Consider the following 16,503-nt stretch of genomic DNA (forward strand, 5'->3'; position numbering starts at 1 on the left):
CTGTGAAACCCCGGCGTCACGGTGCTGAGGTAGTGGAACTCGCCGTGTCAACGGGTGACTTGAGAAGTTTCCCTGATAGTAATAATAAGACAGAACAAACAGGAAAGAGAGACGCGGTGTGCAAAAGTGAAAGATGCTGAGTCAAAGGGTGGGGGCGCAGCCAGTGATGTTAGCTGCTCTCTCATACAGTGACTTCTTCACTCTACGTGGGATTCCTTAATTACATGGAATGTGTTTCATCACTTCCCTTCTGCCAAATGTCAATTTGTACAGCTGGCTGCTGTCATGACAGAAGAATACGGTTTTGAATTGGCCCAAAATTAATTTGTCATAAATCTGTGACACTTCTGACGTTGAACAACTGAACCGATCAGTGATAAGTGATGTTCAGTTGATGGAGAAAACAACTGTTGTCCAAAGGTTATATTCTGAGGTGGTTACAGTTATTTTAAAGCAACAGCATTTGCCTTTTACATTTGTATGTTTGAATTGAATTTTAATTAAATTTATCCAATTTAACATAATAACATAATAAATATATGACAGATATTTATCTCCTGTTCTCTGCTGATGCTGCTGATTGGTTTTCAACCCTCGGTAGATATATAATGAAATGACATTTCAATGATCTTCCTTTAAGGAAAATAGAAATATTAATCATATTATTATTATTATTTGTGACATCGGTGAACATGCTGTGAACTTCTGCTCTAAAAACTGCCATCAACCACTACTGCTTGAGGCCCTTTGTGCTTTCGGAGAACCCACTGTGCTCATGCATATCTCACTTGGTAAAACAGATGCTTGTTAGCTTAGCTTGCCAACGTTAGCATTGACTCCTTTAGCATTTTTACGAGTTTTCAAATGTAAACCCGTCATTTTTAGACGCTCAGAGAAACTGAAGGAGTTTATTTTCTCTTTTTTTTGTCCGTACACACAACTGTCCATATTCACTTTTATTTTAACTCCTTTCATGTTCTTCCTCATGTTTCTGATCTGTTAGTCATAACTCACGGTTCCGTGTCGGTGAAGATACGATCCAGTTTCGATTGAGATTGTTGACGACTGACGACTCTTGGCTCTAAAATGAGACTCGTGTGCTGCGCAGGATAAAAGACAGACCACAGTTACTGCAGCCCACAGGGCACGAGGAGCCGTGTCCCCGTTTCCTGCTCCTGGTTTAAAGCTTGCCGTTGCACAGGAAACAGACATAAAGATTCACGACGCTCCAACTGACACCAGAGCCCGGTTTACTGCGGAGGTTCAAATTTAAGGAATCATTGTGTTGGAAGTTTAAAACACGGCTCTGAAACTTTGCTGGAGATGCTTTTTCCCCCCTGAGCTGGTTTTATCTGCAGTTTGTGTAATGGTCTGTCTCTTTCTTTTAGTTTGCTGTCTTTTCTTTAACTCACAGGTGCAACAGGAAGTGTGAGGGAGAGGCCACTCACACACAGCCTGAGTAATTAAGTGAAAACACCTGTGCAGGTTCAGGGCCTTTCTTGTCCTAAAACCTTCTTACACACTGTCATCGTGTGAATCTCTTCAAATATTTACCTATGGCAGCTAAAATATTTGTTGTTCAAGATTTCATCTCATCCTATCTTGACTATCGCACACGGAAAGTCGTGTACACAGTGTGCTCGGCGTTGAAGTGGTCGTGAAAGCAACCCTGCTCGGCATCGGCATCACGGACGTTACTTTTGGCGTCTGGAAGCCACCGAGGCCCACAGTTCAGCCAGCTCTCAAGCAGGTGAGGTAATGCAGGAAATGCAAAGGCGTAATGACGGAAGAGAAAGAAGAATTCGTTGGGACTCAACATCTTCCTCAGACATGTTGTAAAATTACAAAGAAATGCCACTAAAATTATATAAATGAACTTTCCATCCACCGATAAAATGATCTTCCACGATCTCCACTATTTATGAAAACATCAGCAAACACGTCACAAACTCGTGAGCTTTAGCAAGATTTCCACTCACGAGTTTGTGAATACGAGGGACGTTCATATGAACGCCGTAAACACGACCCCATTTAGAGGCAGCATCTCTTTCCACCCTTATTTCATTCATTATTTTATTAATTAATATGTATTTTGTGTCGGTTTCTTTTGTCATTTATGACAAAGCACTTTGTGCTACAAATGCTACATATTTTAGTGGTTTTAGGAAATGTACTGGTGCAGCAACAAGTCTACAAAATCACTGATATTAATCTTCAAAATGTTTGAGCACACTTAGTTAGAAACGTGTTGTTTTAAACGCTCCGAGTAATGGAACACAACACAACACATCTTCTTTGAAGCGACCATGTTGTTTCCATATTACGACTAAAGGCTCACCCAAGTCAGAAGTCGACCTCCGAACTATTCGAGGAGCACGTGAACGCAGCATAAATCCGTAGACGCAACACAGTCTCATGGTAGTTCCTGAAATAGTACCAGAATGCAATCTGTTGGTTTTCGTGTACAGGGACATGGATTGTCTGTTTTTTTTCGTGTTGCTCGGATCAATTCTTTTTTTCGGGGTGACATTACGTTACAGAACAAAAGTTAGGTTTAGGCAACAAAAACACCTCGAGAGGTTTGGGAACAATATAATGGCTGGGCTTCAAATAACTACGTACAGTTTGGTTTAGGGCAACAAAATGAAAGTTAGATTTATGCTACAAACAAACACTTGGTTAGATTTAGGAGAACTGTCACAAACGTTAGTGTTTCGGCAATAAAACCACAACGCGGTGAAATATTTAATACTAATCGTTTCATGGCCTCATGGATGCCTTTGATTTGTGTCCACCACAAAAAAAGTATCCAAATTTTCTTTCCATTGGCATTAGCGTTTTATTTTTATATATTGATTTTACTGAATTATTTAATTTGATTTATTTCTTGGTTTATTTTCATCTATTGTGCTGTTCACCTTAGTTGTCGTGCTTTGTTGCGCCGCACTGAGCTTTCTGTTATTATTGTCTTGCTTTTGCTGCTTTGTCTGTCAAAGCACTTTGTAAACTCTGTTTTTAAAGTTATCATTAATATTATTGTTTTTGTCCTGAGAGACACGAAAATTCATGTCCATGTACAAGAAACCAATAGATTGCATTTCATGACTTTCACAAGTTTATCTACGGTTATTTTTTATTTGACACGTTGAAAAAAAAGTTATATTTTGAGTAAACATATATATTTAAAGAGTAAGGTTACTGTAGTTGTTGAGAACTTAGCCATTCTGTTAGCTTAGCTTCCTTTGTTATAGCCTGTAGCTTAACAGCTAGCCAGTGTCCCATTATACTTTACCCATTATACCTTCACAGGAAACTAAAATATTGTTCCTTTTTTTGATTAATTTCACCAAAACGTGTATTTCGGTTTCAAGGCTACCATTCTGGAGAGAATGGTTGCTGATGGTGAATAAAAAAAATGGATAAAGCTTTTTAAAAAGAAACCTCTCACCTGTAAACAATTAAAATGGCAGATGTGCCTTTCAAATAATAAAATGAATATAGTAAAGTATTTAAGAGTTAAATATTCATTAGCTCTACCACTACACACACGTGAGTGATATATATACACGTGAGTTTAATATATATATATATATATATATATATATATATATATATATATATATATATATATATATATATATATATATATATATATATATATATATATATATATATATATATATATATATATATATATATATATATATATATATATATATATATATATATATATATATATATATAATGTCTGTACACTTCCACTTCAATTATCTGAGGTGACTTTCATACATACGTTCACACATGTAAGAACACACAGAGCCACAGGGTTTAGATTAGAGCAGTGAACATTTATATCATAATTTACACTTTTTTTTTCTTTTTTACATTTTTGCACATAAATAACTATGTAAACCAGAATGTAAACAGAGACAGTCCTCTGGAGTTAAAGCTCCGAACAGAGAAAGAGACGCTTTGGTCGAACATTAGAGAGAGAGGATGAGATGAAACAGAGGAGCTACAGATTCAGGTTGTTGTTACAACTGCTACAGAAAAATCACAGTTGCTTTAGCGACATTAAGTTGAGTCTTAATGCCGTTATGACCGGTTTCAGTGATATTGTACACAGTGTAAATGGTGCAAGCATCGGTACTGAAGTTATAAAGTAGGAGGAGGGGGGGCCAGTGCATAAAAAAAGAAGGCCGAGGTGCTTTGGTGTATGCCAGTTCAACAAGATGGCGGACGGGTGGGGTTGAAGAAGGGGCCATTGCTTCTCAACCGAAAATATTAACAAACAACAAAACCTCTACATAAAAAAAACCAAACTGAGACCACAGTGAAAGAGTGAACACTTCATCATATATACACACGCATCTTCTCTTCTTCAGCATTTTGATTCCTTTAGTCCTTCTTCCCTTGTTTTCATTTTCCTTTCTTCTGTTTTATTTTTTGGTGTGAAAATTAAAGCTACGTGAACTTTGGTTACTAGCGTCAAGTGTGAAACCCTAAATCGGAGGATGTTCACCTCCCCGTTGGGCGTTGACAGTGTTGTAGAAAAATAAAAACAGGAGTGACGAGAAATAAAAGGGGGGGGGGGGGGGTCCAGTATGTGCTACATGTGCGGGCTGTGCCGCTCCTTTTGGACCACGTGAAGAGCTGCACTCCAGTTTAGTTTTGGTTTCTTCTTCAAGTAGCAAAACGCAAATAAATAGAAAGCTCCCACCTTTAGCTGTCCCTTTAACACACACACACACACACACACACACACACACACACACACACACACACACACACACACACACACACACACACACACACACACACACACACACACACACACACACACACACACACACACACACACACACACTGAGGTAACCGTTGTGAAAAATATACAAAGAAAAAAATGCCCTTTTTTGTTTTAAATTAAGTTCAGGCATCAGAAAAGGACGCAGACATACTTTAGGGAAGCTATCAAGCACGGTTCAAATAAAGCTCTTCTTGCTAAATTAACAAATTTATGTGCCGCACTTTGGCGAGTTTTTCAACCCTTTTTTTTAAATTTTTTTTTTTTTAAACCTGCTATTTTTGTTTCTAAATTTAAATAGAAAATAAACCCCTGAAGAGTGGACAACCCTGGTTCTATAGGTCAGAGGTCGCAGGACGGACGGATACAGGCATAGAGAGAGTGACTATCAGAGAAAAAAACAAAAATAACATCCACAGAAAAATAGTCTTTTACATTGATTTCACCCCGTCAGTGTAACCATCCCTTCCACTTATTGCTTTTGAAGACAACAAATAAAAAGTGTAATAAATTAAGGAGGTTATATAACAACTAATTGATCAAACAAAGACATTTGAAAATAGAGACCAAATAATACAGCAACAATAATGATAATAGCATTATATTAATTACATCCAAGGTAAATCCTGGGTAGATGATTGTCTCTAAGTATAATAAACCGCCAAGTAGTCACGGGACAGTGTCTCTTGAGCCCTGAGTTCGCGAGTCCCTGATAGGTTGAAAACCTGGTGTGATCATGACGTCACTCCTGATGACAACCAGGTAGAGAATTATCTATTTACAGCTGCTGCTACTGGCAACCCAGTCCGCCCGCAAATCGTGTAAGTCTTTGTCACTTATGCGTGATCCTCTGACTCCTGCTTTACGGTGACGTTGGCGGAAAGCGACAGGACGGTGCCGCTGTGCCGCATCTTGATGACCGACGTCTCATTCGGGGACTCGTATGCACCGTAACCCGCGGACAGAAGGTCGGCGGCGCCGCCCTTGTGGTGTGGGTGGAAGTGGGAGGACTTGAGGTCCGGCTCACTCCACAGCAACCCCAAGACCTGCTTCTCCAGCATGGCCTCCACCTCCGCCCCTCCCTGCAGCTGCTCCAGCTGCTCGGCGTGCTCGCTGACGTCGAAGCGCTCGATCTCCTCGTTGGCGTGCTGCAGCTCCTCCGAGGCGGACTGGCCGGAGACGGCCGGGCAGTAGCCTTTCAGGTGGAGCCGCAGGCTGCACAGGTGGATGTAGTGGCGGTGGCAGTGGGGGCATTTCTGCGGGCGCTCGCGGGAGTGCAGGCGCTTGTGCAGCTTGAGGTGGACGAACTGGGTGAACTTGGCTGGGCAGAGTTTGCAGTGGTAGGGCTTCTCCCCCGAGTGGAGGCGCAGGTGAGTCTTCAGGTTGCTGGTGCTGCTGAAGCGCTTGTGACAAACCTGGAAGTGACGAAAATATATTGTCAGCGGCTTGTAGCAACCCACAAACTAAATGTTGCTCATCAACTCATCTGTTCAGGAAATCCGCCCGTCAGCATTGCTTCTCACCTGGCATTCGTGTGGCTTCTCCCCAGTGTGGACGAGGAAGTGTTTCTGCAGGTGAGCCAGCTGCGTGAAGCCTTTGTTGCAGGTCTGACATTTGAAGGGCCTCTCTCCACTGTGGACTCGAAGATGAACCTGCATGACAGAGAAGAAGATCTGCTTAGGCATATTCAGATATTGTAAACGTCAAACAAACCAACAAAATAAAAGTGGTAAAGCAATATTATCTTTTTATGGCAGTCCTTGCTCTTTTAAGTGCTGTAAAACCTGCTCTGCGGCCTAATGATTGCACTACCATCCTCACTGATTTACCGCCTTATTATCATTCCATCAATGGAAATGTTGAAAGACAAACACGGAACGACTCGGCGGTGTTCAGATCCTCACCTTCAGGTTCGACAGCTGGCCGAAGGTCTTGCTGCACACGTTGCACTCGTACTTGATTTTGCCGTTCTGTTTCTTCAGCGGGTACGGCAGCGCCTTGTAGCCCGCTGAGCCCGGCCCGCGCTTCACCTTGCTGAGGTTGATGGCCTCCTCGTCGGAGCAATGGTCGCTGGCGTTGCCCAGCAGGGCTGAGGTAGGCTTGGTGGGCACCCGCTCGTTGGGGGGTGCTGTGCCCGCCGTCGGGGAGCCGCTGGAGGGGACGTGGGCGGGTCTGTGTGGGTGAGGGTGCCCCGGGTAAGGGTGGTGAGGCGCTGCTTTGTCCTTCAGAGAGGTGGCCGCCTGGAAGGCACTGGTGGGCCGGGGGAGGAGGAAATCTCTCTGGGCAGAGATGGAGGCAGGGTGGACGTGGTCAGGCATCAGGAAACGCCTCCCGGCTGTGTCGGAGGGCAGGAGGGGCACGTGAGGGGGCAGGAGGCTGCTGTAGAAGGGGTACATCCTGGGAAAGATTGCTCCTACGGCGGGGATGCCGCCGCCAGGGAGAGGGTAGTGATGGGGAAGGAGGTAGCGTGAGTAAGGGGCGCCTGGAGGGTAGAAGGATGAGGAGAGGGGGGTAGGTGGCGGGGAGTAACCGGGGTACGAACCCAGTCTGGCGGGGTAGAAAGAAGCCGGGCCCGAGGGGCTCCCCTGGGGGCTGCTGTCCGGGCTGCTCCTCGCCGACGGGCTGGGTGTGGCTGAGGACTGGTTGCCAGGGGAATGGGTCAAGGGGTAACCAAGCTGGCCGGGTGTGTGGCCAAGGAAGTCTTCGTGGATGTGAGGGTGGGGCCTGAGAGCCGGGTAGAGGGCGCGGGGGTACAGGGGCTGCTCGGGGCTGTCGGCGCAGCGCGGGCGGGTGGGGAGCGGCCGGCTGGGCTCCCTCTTTACGGACGAGGAGGAGGAGGAGGTGCCGCGGAGAATGGAGAGGACGCTGTGTTCCCTCTTGGGCGGTGTGGGGGTCACCGCGACAGGAGACGGGCTGGAGACCACACGCCCCTCGCTGCTCACCTGCTGCTGCTTGAGAGACTGCTCTGAAGGGACAGAAAGAGAGCGAGAGAAGGGGGGTCAGTGGGAGTTCACCAGATCAAGATACGGTCCTCCTGGTTCCCCTTTGGGGGCCAATTCATACATGCCTCCAATGTTTTGCCATTTAAAGTAGTAGCCATGACTTCTATGAAAACTCTACAGAGAAAAAAGCTCTGCATGTCACGAAGCTTTCTTCAGCAAAGATGTGTGTGTGTATGTGTGTGTGTCACAGGGTTAAGGAGCACCATAAGTAACTCAGTGGGTCAATTAAGGTGACAGATTTGACGAACGAGCTTGAGGTACGAGGGGGCAAAAGACAGGAAGTGAGGCGTGACAGCTGCCTTCAGGCGTTGTGTGTGTTTGTATCTGTGAGTGTGTGCCTATAAAATCAAGATACAATCAAAGATGGTGGCAGACACACAGAGCTGATGGAAGGTTTCCTGCTAAAGATATCCTTGCTTGGCCTCCAGCTGCCCTCCACCCACACACACACACACCTCGTGACAAGTTACACAGAGGCGCATGCAGACAAAGGCCTCTGTCTGATTTGTTGACTCTTCCACTTTTGGTGAACGAACACACACACACACACACACACTCACTCTTCTGATCAAGCTCCTACTCTACTGATTTTCCTCGCCATGCACTATTGTTTCCGGGTCAGAGGTCAGATTAGAGAGCTTCCTCCTCAGTCACTCACACCTACTGTCTCCTCCGCATGATGAAAGAGTGGATTAGGAGGAGAGCTCTCACGACACACACACACACTCTCTCTCTAAAAGCCCTGGCTAGTCAGCTAGCAGCACATCTCGGCTGTTAAATGGCCCCTTAAAACGCCGCCGTCTATTATCTGTAAGCTCATTTACTGCCCAGTCAACGTTTTACCACGAGGTCACCCAGAGGGGAGTGTGTGTGTGTGTGTGTGTGTGTGTGTGTGTGTGTGTGTGTGTGAGAGAGAGAGATGGAGCTTGTCAAAGTTAATCCTGACTGCCAGCACTGATGAAATTTGTTTGACTCTTCCCTCCCCGATTCGCCCTCTCACTCAGTCGGTGACCCTTACATCAGTAGTTTAGCGGCAGAGTGTAAACACTGAGGTTATCAGTTAGCCTTCCTCCTCCTCCTTTTCCCTCCTTCCCTTTTTTCTAGAAAACAAACAGGGCGGCCATCTTGGAGATATTAATCTGTCAACACGGCCCCTCTGCCAGGAAGTTCAAGTAGTCAACAGAGGGGGTGGGAGGCGCGACTCTACCTCCAGCACGCCCTCCTCCACCTTCTCTCTGGTCTTTTCAAGCAGCAGATATATCCCCCTCCACACACACACACAGTATTTGCTAGCATGTGTTTGAGATGAAAAGAGTGGGTGTGAATGCGTTGGCATGTCATGCTTGCGTGTGTGTGTGACAGAAGAGAGAGTGTTTTTGTCAGCAGATCAGAGCGTCTTTGAACACACACACACACACACACACACACACACACACACACACACACACACACACACACACACACACACACACACACACACACACACACACACACACACACACACACGTCTGGTTTTGCTATGACTGCACTGGAAAGAGCGAAAACCAGAGAGATAAACACGCAGTAGACGTGTTGTCGCACTCCTCGGGGATTGAAATACAGGATGTTGCTGAGTTTAATTTACAAAGAAAAGGCCAGAACGAAATAGTGAGACACATCCATATGATACAAAACGACACAAAAATATGCTGAAATCGAACGAAACGAGAACTTAAATCAACTTAGATAACCGGATTGCATATTTTCAAGTAGCCTGAATACGAGGATTCGTATCAGTAGCTTCCTCTCCTTTTACCTTATCGCCCCTGTAGCCGGGTTTCGGTTCACCGTTACTTAGTCAGAAGGATTGTGGTCTTTTCTTGGTTTTACTCAGCCGATGACATTATTTCTGACTCTAAAAAAACGCTAAAAAACTCCTGTCCCATTCAGTACTCATTTGAGGAACGTACGCTCAGCAGAAGCCCAAAAAACAAACGAAGAACTTAAAGCTCTGCAGAGCAAGTGCAGGTACGTGTTTCAGGTAAACAGCAGTATTCAAGTCACTGGCAGGTCAACAGAAGTCCGTGGGGCTTAATGACAGAGGCAGCTAATTAAAGACAACACATATACTGTATACACACTCAGGCTTTTATTTTTTTTGGGGGGAGAGGGTACCTCCTGCCTCTTTCCCCCCCAGGTCATGCGCATTTATCCCCTGGGCAGTGGAGTCACCCAGGCTGGGTCTGCTGGTTCCTCTACCAGCGTAACACTGCCATTAGCCCACAGTCACACCTGGAAACCCCTGAGCGCCCACTCTCTCTCTCTCTCTCTGTCTCTCTCTCTCTCTCTCTCTCTCTCGCTCACTCTCTCTTTGATCTGCTCCACTAAAGTGCAGTGAATCCGCTGCGTCAGAAGTATAGTTCTCTATGAGGACGGAGAAATCTGACGCTTACTTTTAGATGTTTTTTCACTCATAAAAAAGGTCACGGAAGACACACACACACACACACACAGTCTCTGCTCCCTTTATTGAGGTTGTATGCGAGTGTGAGCTTTCATGTTAAAAGTGGGTGTTTAAGTGTGTAAGACTGTGGCATTAGGGGCCATATCCCCCCTGTCTGTGTAATTACACTGTCACTGACACACACACACACACACACACACACACACACACACACACACACACACACACACACACACACACACACACACACACACACACAATACAACGATGGCACTGACAGAGATGAAAGGTTGTTGGTCTTGTACTCGTGTGGGTGTGTGTGTGAGATAATGACAGGCCAACGTTCAGAGAGGAAGGAGACACAGCTACACTCAAACACCGTGAGACTTTAAGAGCGGCGACAGGAGACACTCAACACACACACACACACACACCTACATCGATATATTTTCTAACAGCAGCTCAGAATCAGGCATTTAATAAAAACAGCCTGTTCTTTCACAATAAAAGTCAGCTTGTTGCTCTTTTTATTGATTTATAAAAAGATAAAAAACAACTTGTGGACTTACTGATTGTCTGCATCATCAGCTCTCCGGACGGCGGGTAGTGGAGACGTCGGGCGAAGTCGTGGCAGTACCAGACGAGCAGCTCGGCGCCGGCGGGGACGGGCTTCACCGTGTAGAAGTAGATCTCCATGCCATTCTGGCACGCCGCGATGTTCTGCTCGGCCGCTGAGTGGGCCGGGTTCACGTAGCGCATCCAGTTAGAGCGGCTCTCATCTAGACCGTCGACGAAGTGGTGGAACTCCCGGTCCTCGTAGATCTGGAGGAAGAAGAAATATACGTTTTAGATTACATTTTTGGGATTTATTTTTGATTATTATTGTGGATCATTTTTATTATTATTATTAAAGTGTTTCTCCTGTTTCTGATCATTCTGATGGGGTAGAAGTTTTAGCCACTACAAGTATCTTTTTTTGATGAGTTTTATGTAAATCATTGTATTTTTTCCCCTTCATTCACTTCCTCCTCACGACGCTTCGCCGACAACGTTCAACTAACTAATTACCAACTAACAACAACTAAAGAACGGAGAAAGTAACTCAGAACTCTTCAAATAACCCAGTGACTAAATGTGTTCATTAGTAAGTAGCTGAGAATGCAGATATGTAAATGAGAAGCAAAAACTCACAAAATAAATGTGTAAATAATTAAAGAACTAATTTAATAATCAAGAAAATGTCCGAAAAACTAAAATTTTGACTAAATAACGACAGCAAATAAAAAAGTAACTAGAAAATACAAAGTAGGAGGTAACAAACTGTCCAACTGTCTAATTTATTATTCATCCGTCCCTCCGTCCCTTTCTTCCTCACCATGTCGCTCTCTTCATCTTCGTCTCCCTCAGACAAGAGTGTCGCGGTGGAGGAGATCCTCTTTTATATTGAAAAGGGAAAGGAAGGACCAACTCATCTTCTACCTCTCCTCCCCCTCTCTTTCACTCCCCCTCGATCTCTCGTTTTCTCTCGGCTCTCAGTTTGTGTGTGTGTGTGTGTGTGTGTGTGTGTGTGTGTGTGAGAAAGTGCGATATGAGCATGAATGGAACACCTTTCAGATTTAGTGTCTGGCTGTGGTTTGGAGCATAGTGTCTCTTTCTTTTCATGCAAGTCACACACACAGGTAGGCGGTGGTCAGGTAGGTGGTTTGGAGGCGTGTGTACTCTCACTGCCAGTTACTGGTAGTGATGGAGAGTATTCTGTCGAACGGTGTGTGTGTGTGTGTGTGTGGACTTACAGGAACCACAGTATGACATCACATCCGCGTCTCTGTCTCATGAACACACACACAGAAAAACAGTGAGCCCAGTTTCCTGTTCCACTGACTGACTTTAGACGCGTGTGACGTCACAGGAAGGGGTCCCTCCGGCTTCTGAGGAAGCGTGTGTGTCTCTGTGTGTGTGTGTGTGCGTGTGTGTGTGTGTGTGTGTGTGTGAGACTCACTCTCCAGAAGTATTTGCGGTTGGAGTCTTTGGAGACGCTGTCGGCCGTGTAGATCTCTCCCACCAGGGGACCGAAGCGAGTTCCTTTGGGGATGTACTCCCTGCTGCATACGCCGACCACCTGCACGCAAAGACACACGCACACACACACAGACGGGTTACACAAAAGATCGGAGAGTTCTTTGAAGTGTGTTGTTGTGCGTGTGTGTCAAGCCTGAATATGTTGTGCAAAAAATGTTACTCATCAACTCCCTTTCAATATCTTAAAAACGACAGATTATAACTTGTTGAGATGCAAGGATTATACTTGCCGTAGTTACGGAGTGTTTAAGTGTGTGTGTGTTTTTTTTACGCCATCGTGCACATCCATCAGTGATATGTGTCATTAAGTCTGATTAAGTCTTATTGTTTGCACAAACACGACCAAGCAGCTGTCAACACATGGAGATAATTAATGAACCTCACACTTCGGTTCACTCGGAGTGTGAGGTTACAGAAAAAAACTGTAAAATCTCTTTTCAAATCTCTCGACGCACCTCCGCTCGTCGCCACATCAAAACAAAACTCTGCCACTTCAGAAACATCCAGATAAAAGAAAACTTTTGTTTCTTGTCTGATTCAATCAAAGAACAAAAGAAAAATGGAAGGAGGAGGAGGAAGAGAAAAGAAAGGGATTATGTGGCGACTAGACATCGGGTTCAAACACACACACACACAATTGTCTTCATGCATGACCCACGCAAACAGACGTCTTTCCCAAAACCCTAAAGTGGAATGGGAAATCCCCTCTTTCCCTGTTTTTTTCCTGAACTTATTGACATACTTTTAAAATGTTTCTTTGACCCAAATACACAATCGTCTGTCATCAGAGTGACAAACTCCCGTCCTCCAGATAAATATTAGCTGATCAGCAAATCAGCTTCTCTCTCAGGTTCTTGCCTCAGTTTCCCGTTGATAAGCCGCTGACGAGAAAATCTATGTGATCAAACTCACAAGGTGTCAAAATTGCCGAAAGTTCCCGACTCTTTGACCTGCAGTCATGCACTTTTTGTCTCCCCGGATTCCAACTGCCTTGACAAACACGGCAAAGATCCACCGCTGTGTGTGCAGACCTTAACATCTGTACCTTAACATCTGTGTCATGGACAGCAAACGACAAAGCTTTCTCACGCTCTTGATCATTTATTTGTTTTCTGAATTGAGCACTTATAAAAAGTTGTGTTCTGATGTTGTTATTTAAAGGATCCCATATTGTAGAAAGTGAGATATCTATGTCTTTTTTTAATTATAAAGCAAGTGTGAAAGCGTTAAAACTGTGCCTTTAACAGGAGGGGTTCACACAGACACTATGTGAGAAATAAAGACTTTTCTGAGAATTAAAGCATGTTAACATGTTTCAGTAGAAACCCCAAATACAACCATGAACCTGGAAACGAGCATGATAATAATTAATAATTAGCGCTGATGGAAAATGCAAATTTGCAGCTACTTGTCTTAAGTTTCAGTTGCTAAACATTCTGTTTTTGTTCACGTTACCAGAGAGTCATTTTGGTTCTGTGCAATACTTCACCGTTATCTAACCTCAGTTTCAACCTTTGACGCTTTGACATTTTGACTTTTTCACCTCCAGCTCGATCAATAATTAAAACGTTATACTTTAAAGTCACAAGGTTTGCTATTTGGTTAGTTGAGAAAGATTTACAGAGGAAAAGAGACGTGTTGATCAGATTTGTCTTCACCTGCAGTTATTGATTATCATCAGCTGATGTGTCTGGCTTCCAAAAGATCTTCCCTGAACCTTCGGGGTTTCTAGACAACCTGAATCACATTATTCTTTAAAGAAGAATAATCTGAGGGGTCAAAGTTGACATTATAACCTCGTTAACCTCAGCAAACAGAAGCCGTTTGATGCGTTTTGTCCGTCGAGATGTTGAACTGCGCTCCCTGCCAGCAGGCAACGGTACTGCAGCTAGTTTAATGACACGACACGACGTCTATGAGATTTGAAACACACGCACACACACACTTGTGATAAAGCCGTCATCAGTGCATGTAAGGATACGAGCCGATGAAGTCGCAGTGTTCACACAACTATATTTACAGTGTGTGTGTGTGTGTGTGTGTGTGTGTTTGTGTGTGTAAACTCCTGCTCAAGGTGTTTCACACACCCACTCACTCACACACACAGATTCGTCTCTGTAATGTGTACGCGTAGTTTTATGGCGAGACACGACCCCTCTCCATTACATGACCGGGATCTGACTCACGAGCTCTGAGCAGATGGCTTTCTCTGCCTGAGTGTCTGTCGGGTTGTGTGTGTGTTTCTGATTCTGACCTCCTTGCTGTCAGCCGGGTGTTTGAAGGCCAGGTTCCGGGGCAGCGATGCCCCGGCCCTGGTTGTCGTCACGGAGTCTCCGTCTGGCCCCGCCTCCCACGCCGTGTCTTTGACCATGTACGTGCATTTCTCCTCGAACTCTGCCTCCGTCCATCGGGTCATGTCCGCCTCCTCCATCTCCATGTGCACGTCTGCCGCCGCCGTCTCCGGTCGGTCCGAGCCGGAGCTGGTGGTGGCGGTGGAGGCCATCTTGGCTCCGTGGTGCGTGTCGTCGTCCTCCTCCATGGCGTGCGCCCCCTCACTGGTCAACATGGCCGAGCTATGAGAGGTCGCCTGGTTGCAAGAAATGAGGACAAGAGAGGAAAAAAAGAGAGATTTTAAATTTTTTATCTCCTTTATGTAAACATGCAGAAAGACTGAGGATGGAGGAAGAGAGATCTGAGGGAAGAAGGAAAATAAGGAGAGAGAAAGAAGGAAGGAAGAAGAACAAACTGAGGCAAAGAAAGAAAAAAGAAAGGTGAGAAGAGAAAGGGGGGAAAGGAAGGACAGGAGAGAGACAGAGAGGATGACAAAGATAAAAGCAATGACAGAGGACTAAGTGGGAAAAAAAGATAAGTCAGGTAAGAAAAGAAAAGTAGATGTGGGAGGAAAAGATCAGAAAGAAAAAGAGGAAAATAAAGGAAAAGGACAAAAGGTGATAAAAGCTGATGAAGAAGGAGAGCAAGATGAGAGGAAGAGCTCTGATTATTATGTGGGGTGACTCAGTGGGGGGGGGGTCTGACTAATGCTGCCGTCACACACACACACACACACACACACACACACACACACACACACACACACTTGGAAACGGACGGGAAGCAGTTTGTCCTGTCTACTATTTACAAAAAACTAATTTGGGAAACAATCAGGGAATAAAAACCTGCATTCATTCACAACAACAAATAATCACTTCAACAAAATGATGAACATATTGTGGTCATTTGCCCGGCAACAACTACCAGAACCCAGCCTTTTTACTCTTTATGTTATTCATTTGTTTGATGATTATCATCAGACGCAATAAGAAATTATGTTTCCCTTCTCGGAAAATGAATTTAAGTGATTTCTCATTCGTCTTTTCTTTTTTTCTGTCCATAAAAACCACAAAGTCTGATTGAGAATGAGTCACTCTGAGATTGGAGACTCTGAACTCGACTCGTGTCTCGTATAAAAGTGTTCTGTGTCCATTAAGAATTCAGAGATTTTCTAACGAATGGCTTTTAAAATAAAAGAATAAAACGAATCCTGATGCTTTCAGACATCAACAACGAACGTCAGCTGGTGAATATTTTCCTTTAAATCCACATGTTCCCGTAAATGAAACCTGTTTGTAGACGTTGGATAATTGTTCAGACAACTCTCTCTCTCAGTGAAAGCAAATTAACTTCTCACATTCCCTTTGGAGTGTTTACGACTTTTTTTTCTCCAGAAAGTGTAACTCAGTTATCAGTTTGTGTGAGAGAGGATTATGAACCTAACCCCCCCCCCCCCCCCCCCCCCCCCCCTCTCCTCCTCCTCCCGTCTCTTCCTGGGGTTGAAGACAGAGGAAGGAAATGCTGTCTGTGTCTGAATGAAGCTAAAATTGGAAGCAGAGTGGCACTGCAGCGGAACCGGCAAATCATCCCGACTCCCAGCGCGTGTGTGTGTGTGTGTGTGTGTGTGTGTGTTGGTAATGGACATGGAGGGTGGGGTGGGGGGGTGATGAGGAAGGGAGCGCCAAAACTTTTCCATTTGGGGGGCCACAGCAGCGCAAACAAAACTTCAAACGAGATCCCACCCAAGACACACACACACACACACACACACACACACTCAGGGAAAAACATGCAGCTCATCCCACGCAGGCGAGCAGAAAAGCAGCAGATCAACAGAGACCACA

At 44.8% G+C, this 16,503-nt stretch overlaps 1 protein-coding gene across 1 annotated transcript in view; it reads right to left on the reverse strand.

Moving 5' to 3' along the window:
• Positions 1-4,743: 4,743 nt before the first annotated feature.
• Positions 4,744-16,503, reverse strand: part of prdm1a (PR domain containing 1a, with ZNF domain) — a 13,210-nt gene continuing 1,450 nt past the window's right edge. Inside the window, exons 2-7 of the mRNA XM_076081217.1 lie at positions 14,583-14,915; positions 12,249-12,368; positions 10,819-11,071; positions 6,709-7,769; positions 6,328-6,456; positions 4,744-6,219 (exon numbers count right to left, since the gene is read on the reverse strand). Of these exons, the coding sequence (XP_075937332.1) occupies positions 5,641-6,219; positions 6,328-6,456; positions 6,709-7,769; positions 10,819-11,071; positions 12,249-12,368; positions 14,583-14,915 (2,475 nt within the window). The 3' untranslated portion in view covers positions 4,744-5,640. The remainder of the gene's footprint in view (positions 6,220-6,327; positions 6,457-6,708; positions 7,770-10,818; positions 11,072-12,248; positions 12,369-14,582; positions 14,916-16,503) is intronic.

The sequence above is a fragment of the Anarhichas minor genome, unplaced genomic scaffold, assembly GCF_050575085.1.
Source record: "Anarhichas minor isolate MPS153535 unplaced genomic scaffold, ASM5057508v1 ptg000079l, whole genome shotgun sequence".
Taxonomy (NCBI): domain Eukaryota; kingdom Metazoa; phylum Chordata; class Actinopteri; order Perciformes; family Anarhichadidae; genus Anarhichas; species Anarhichas minor.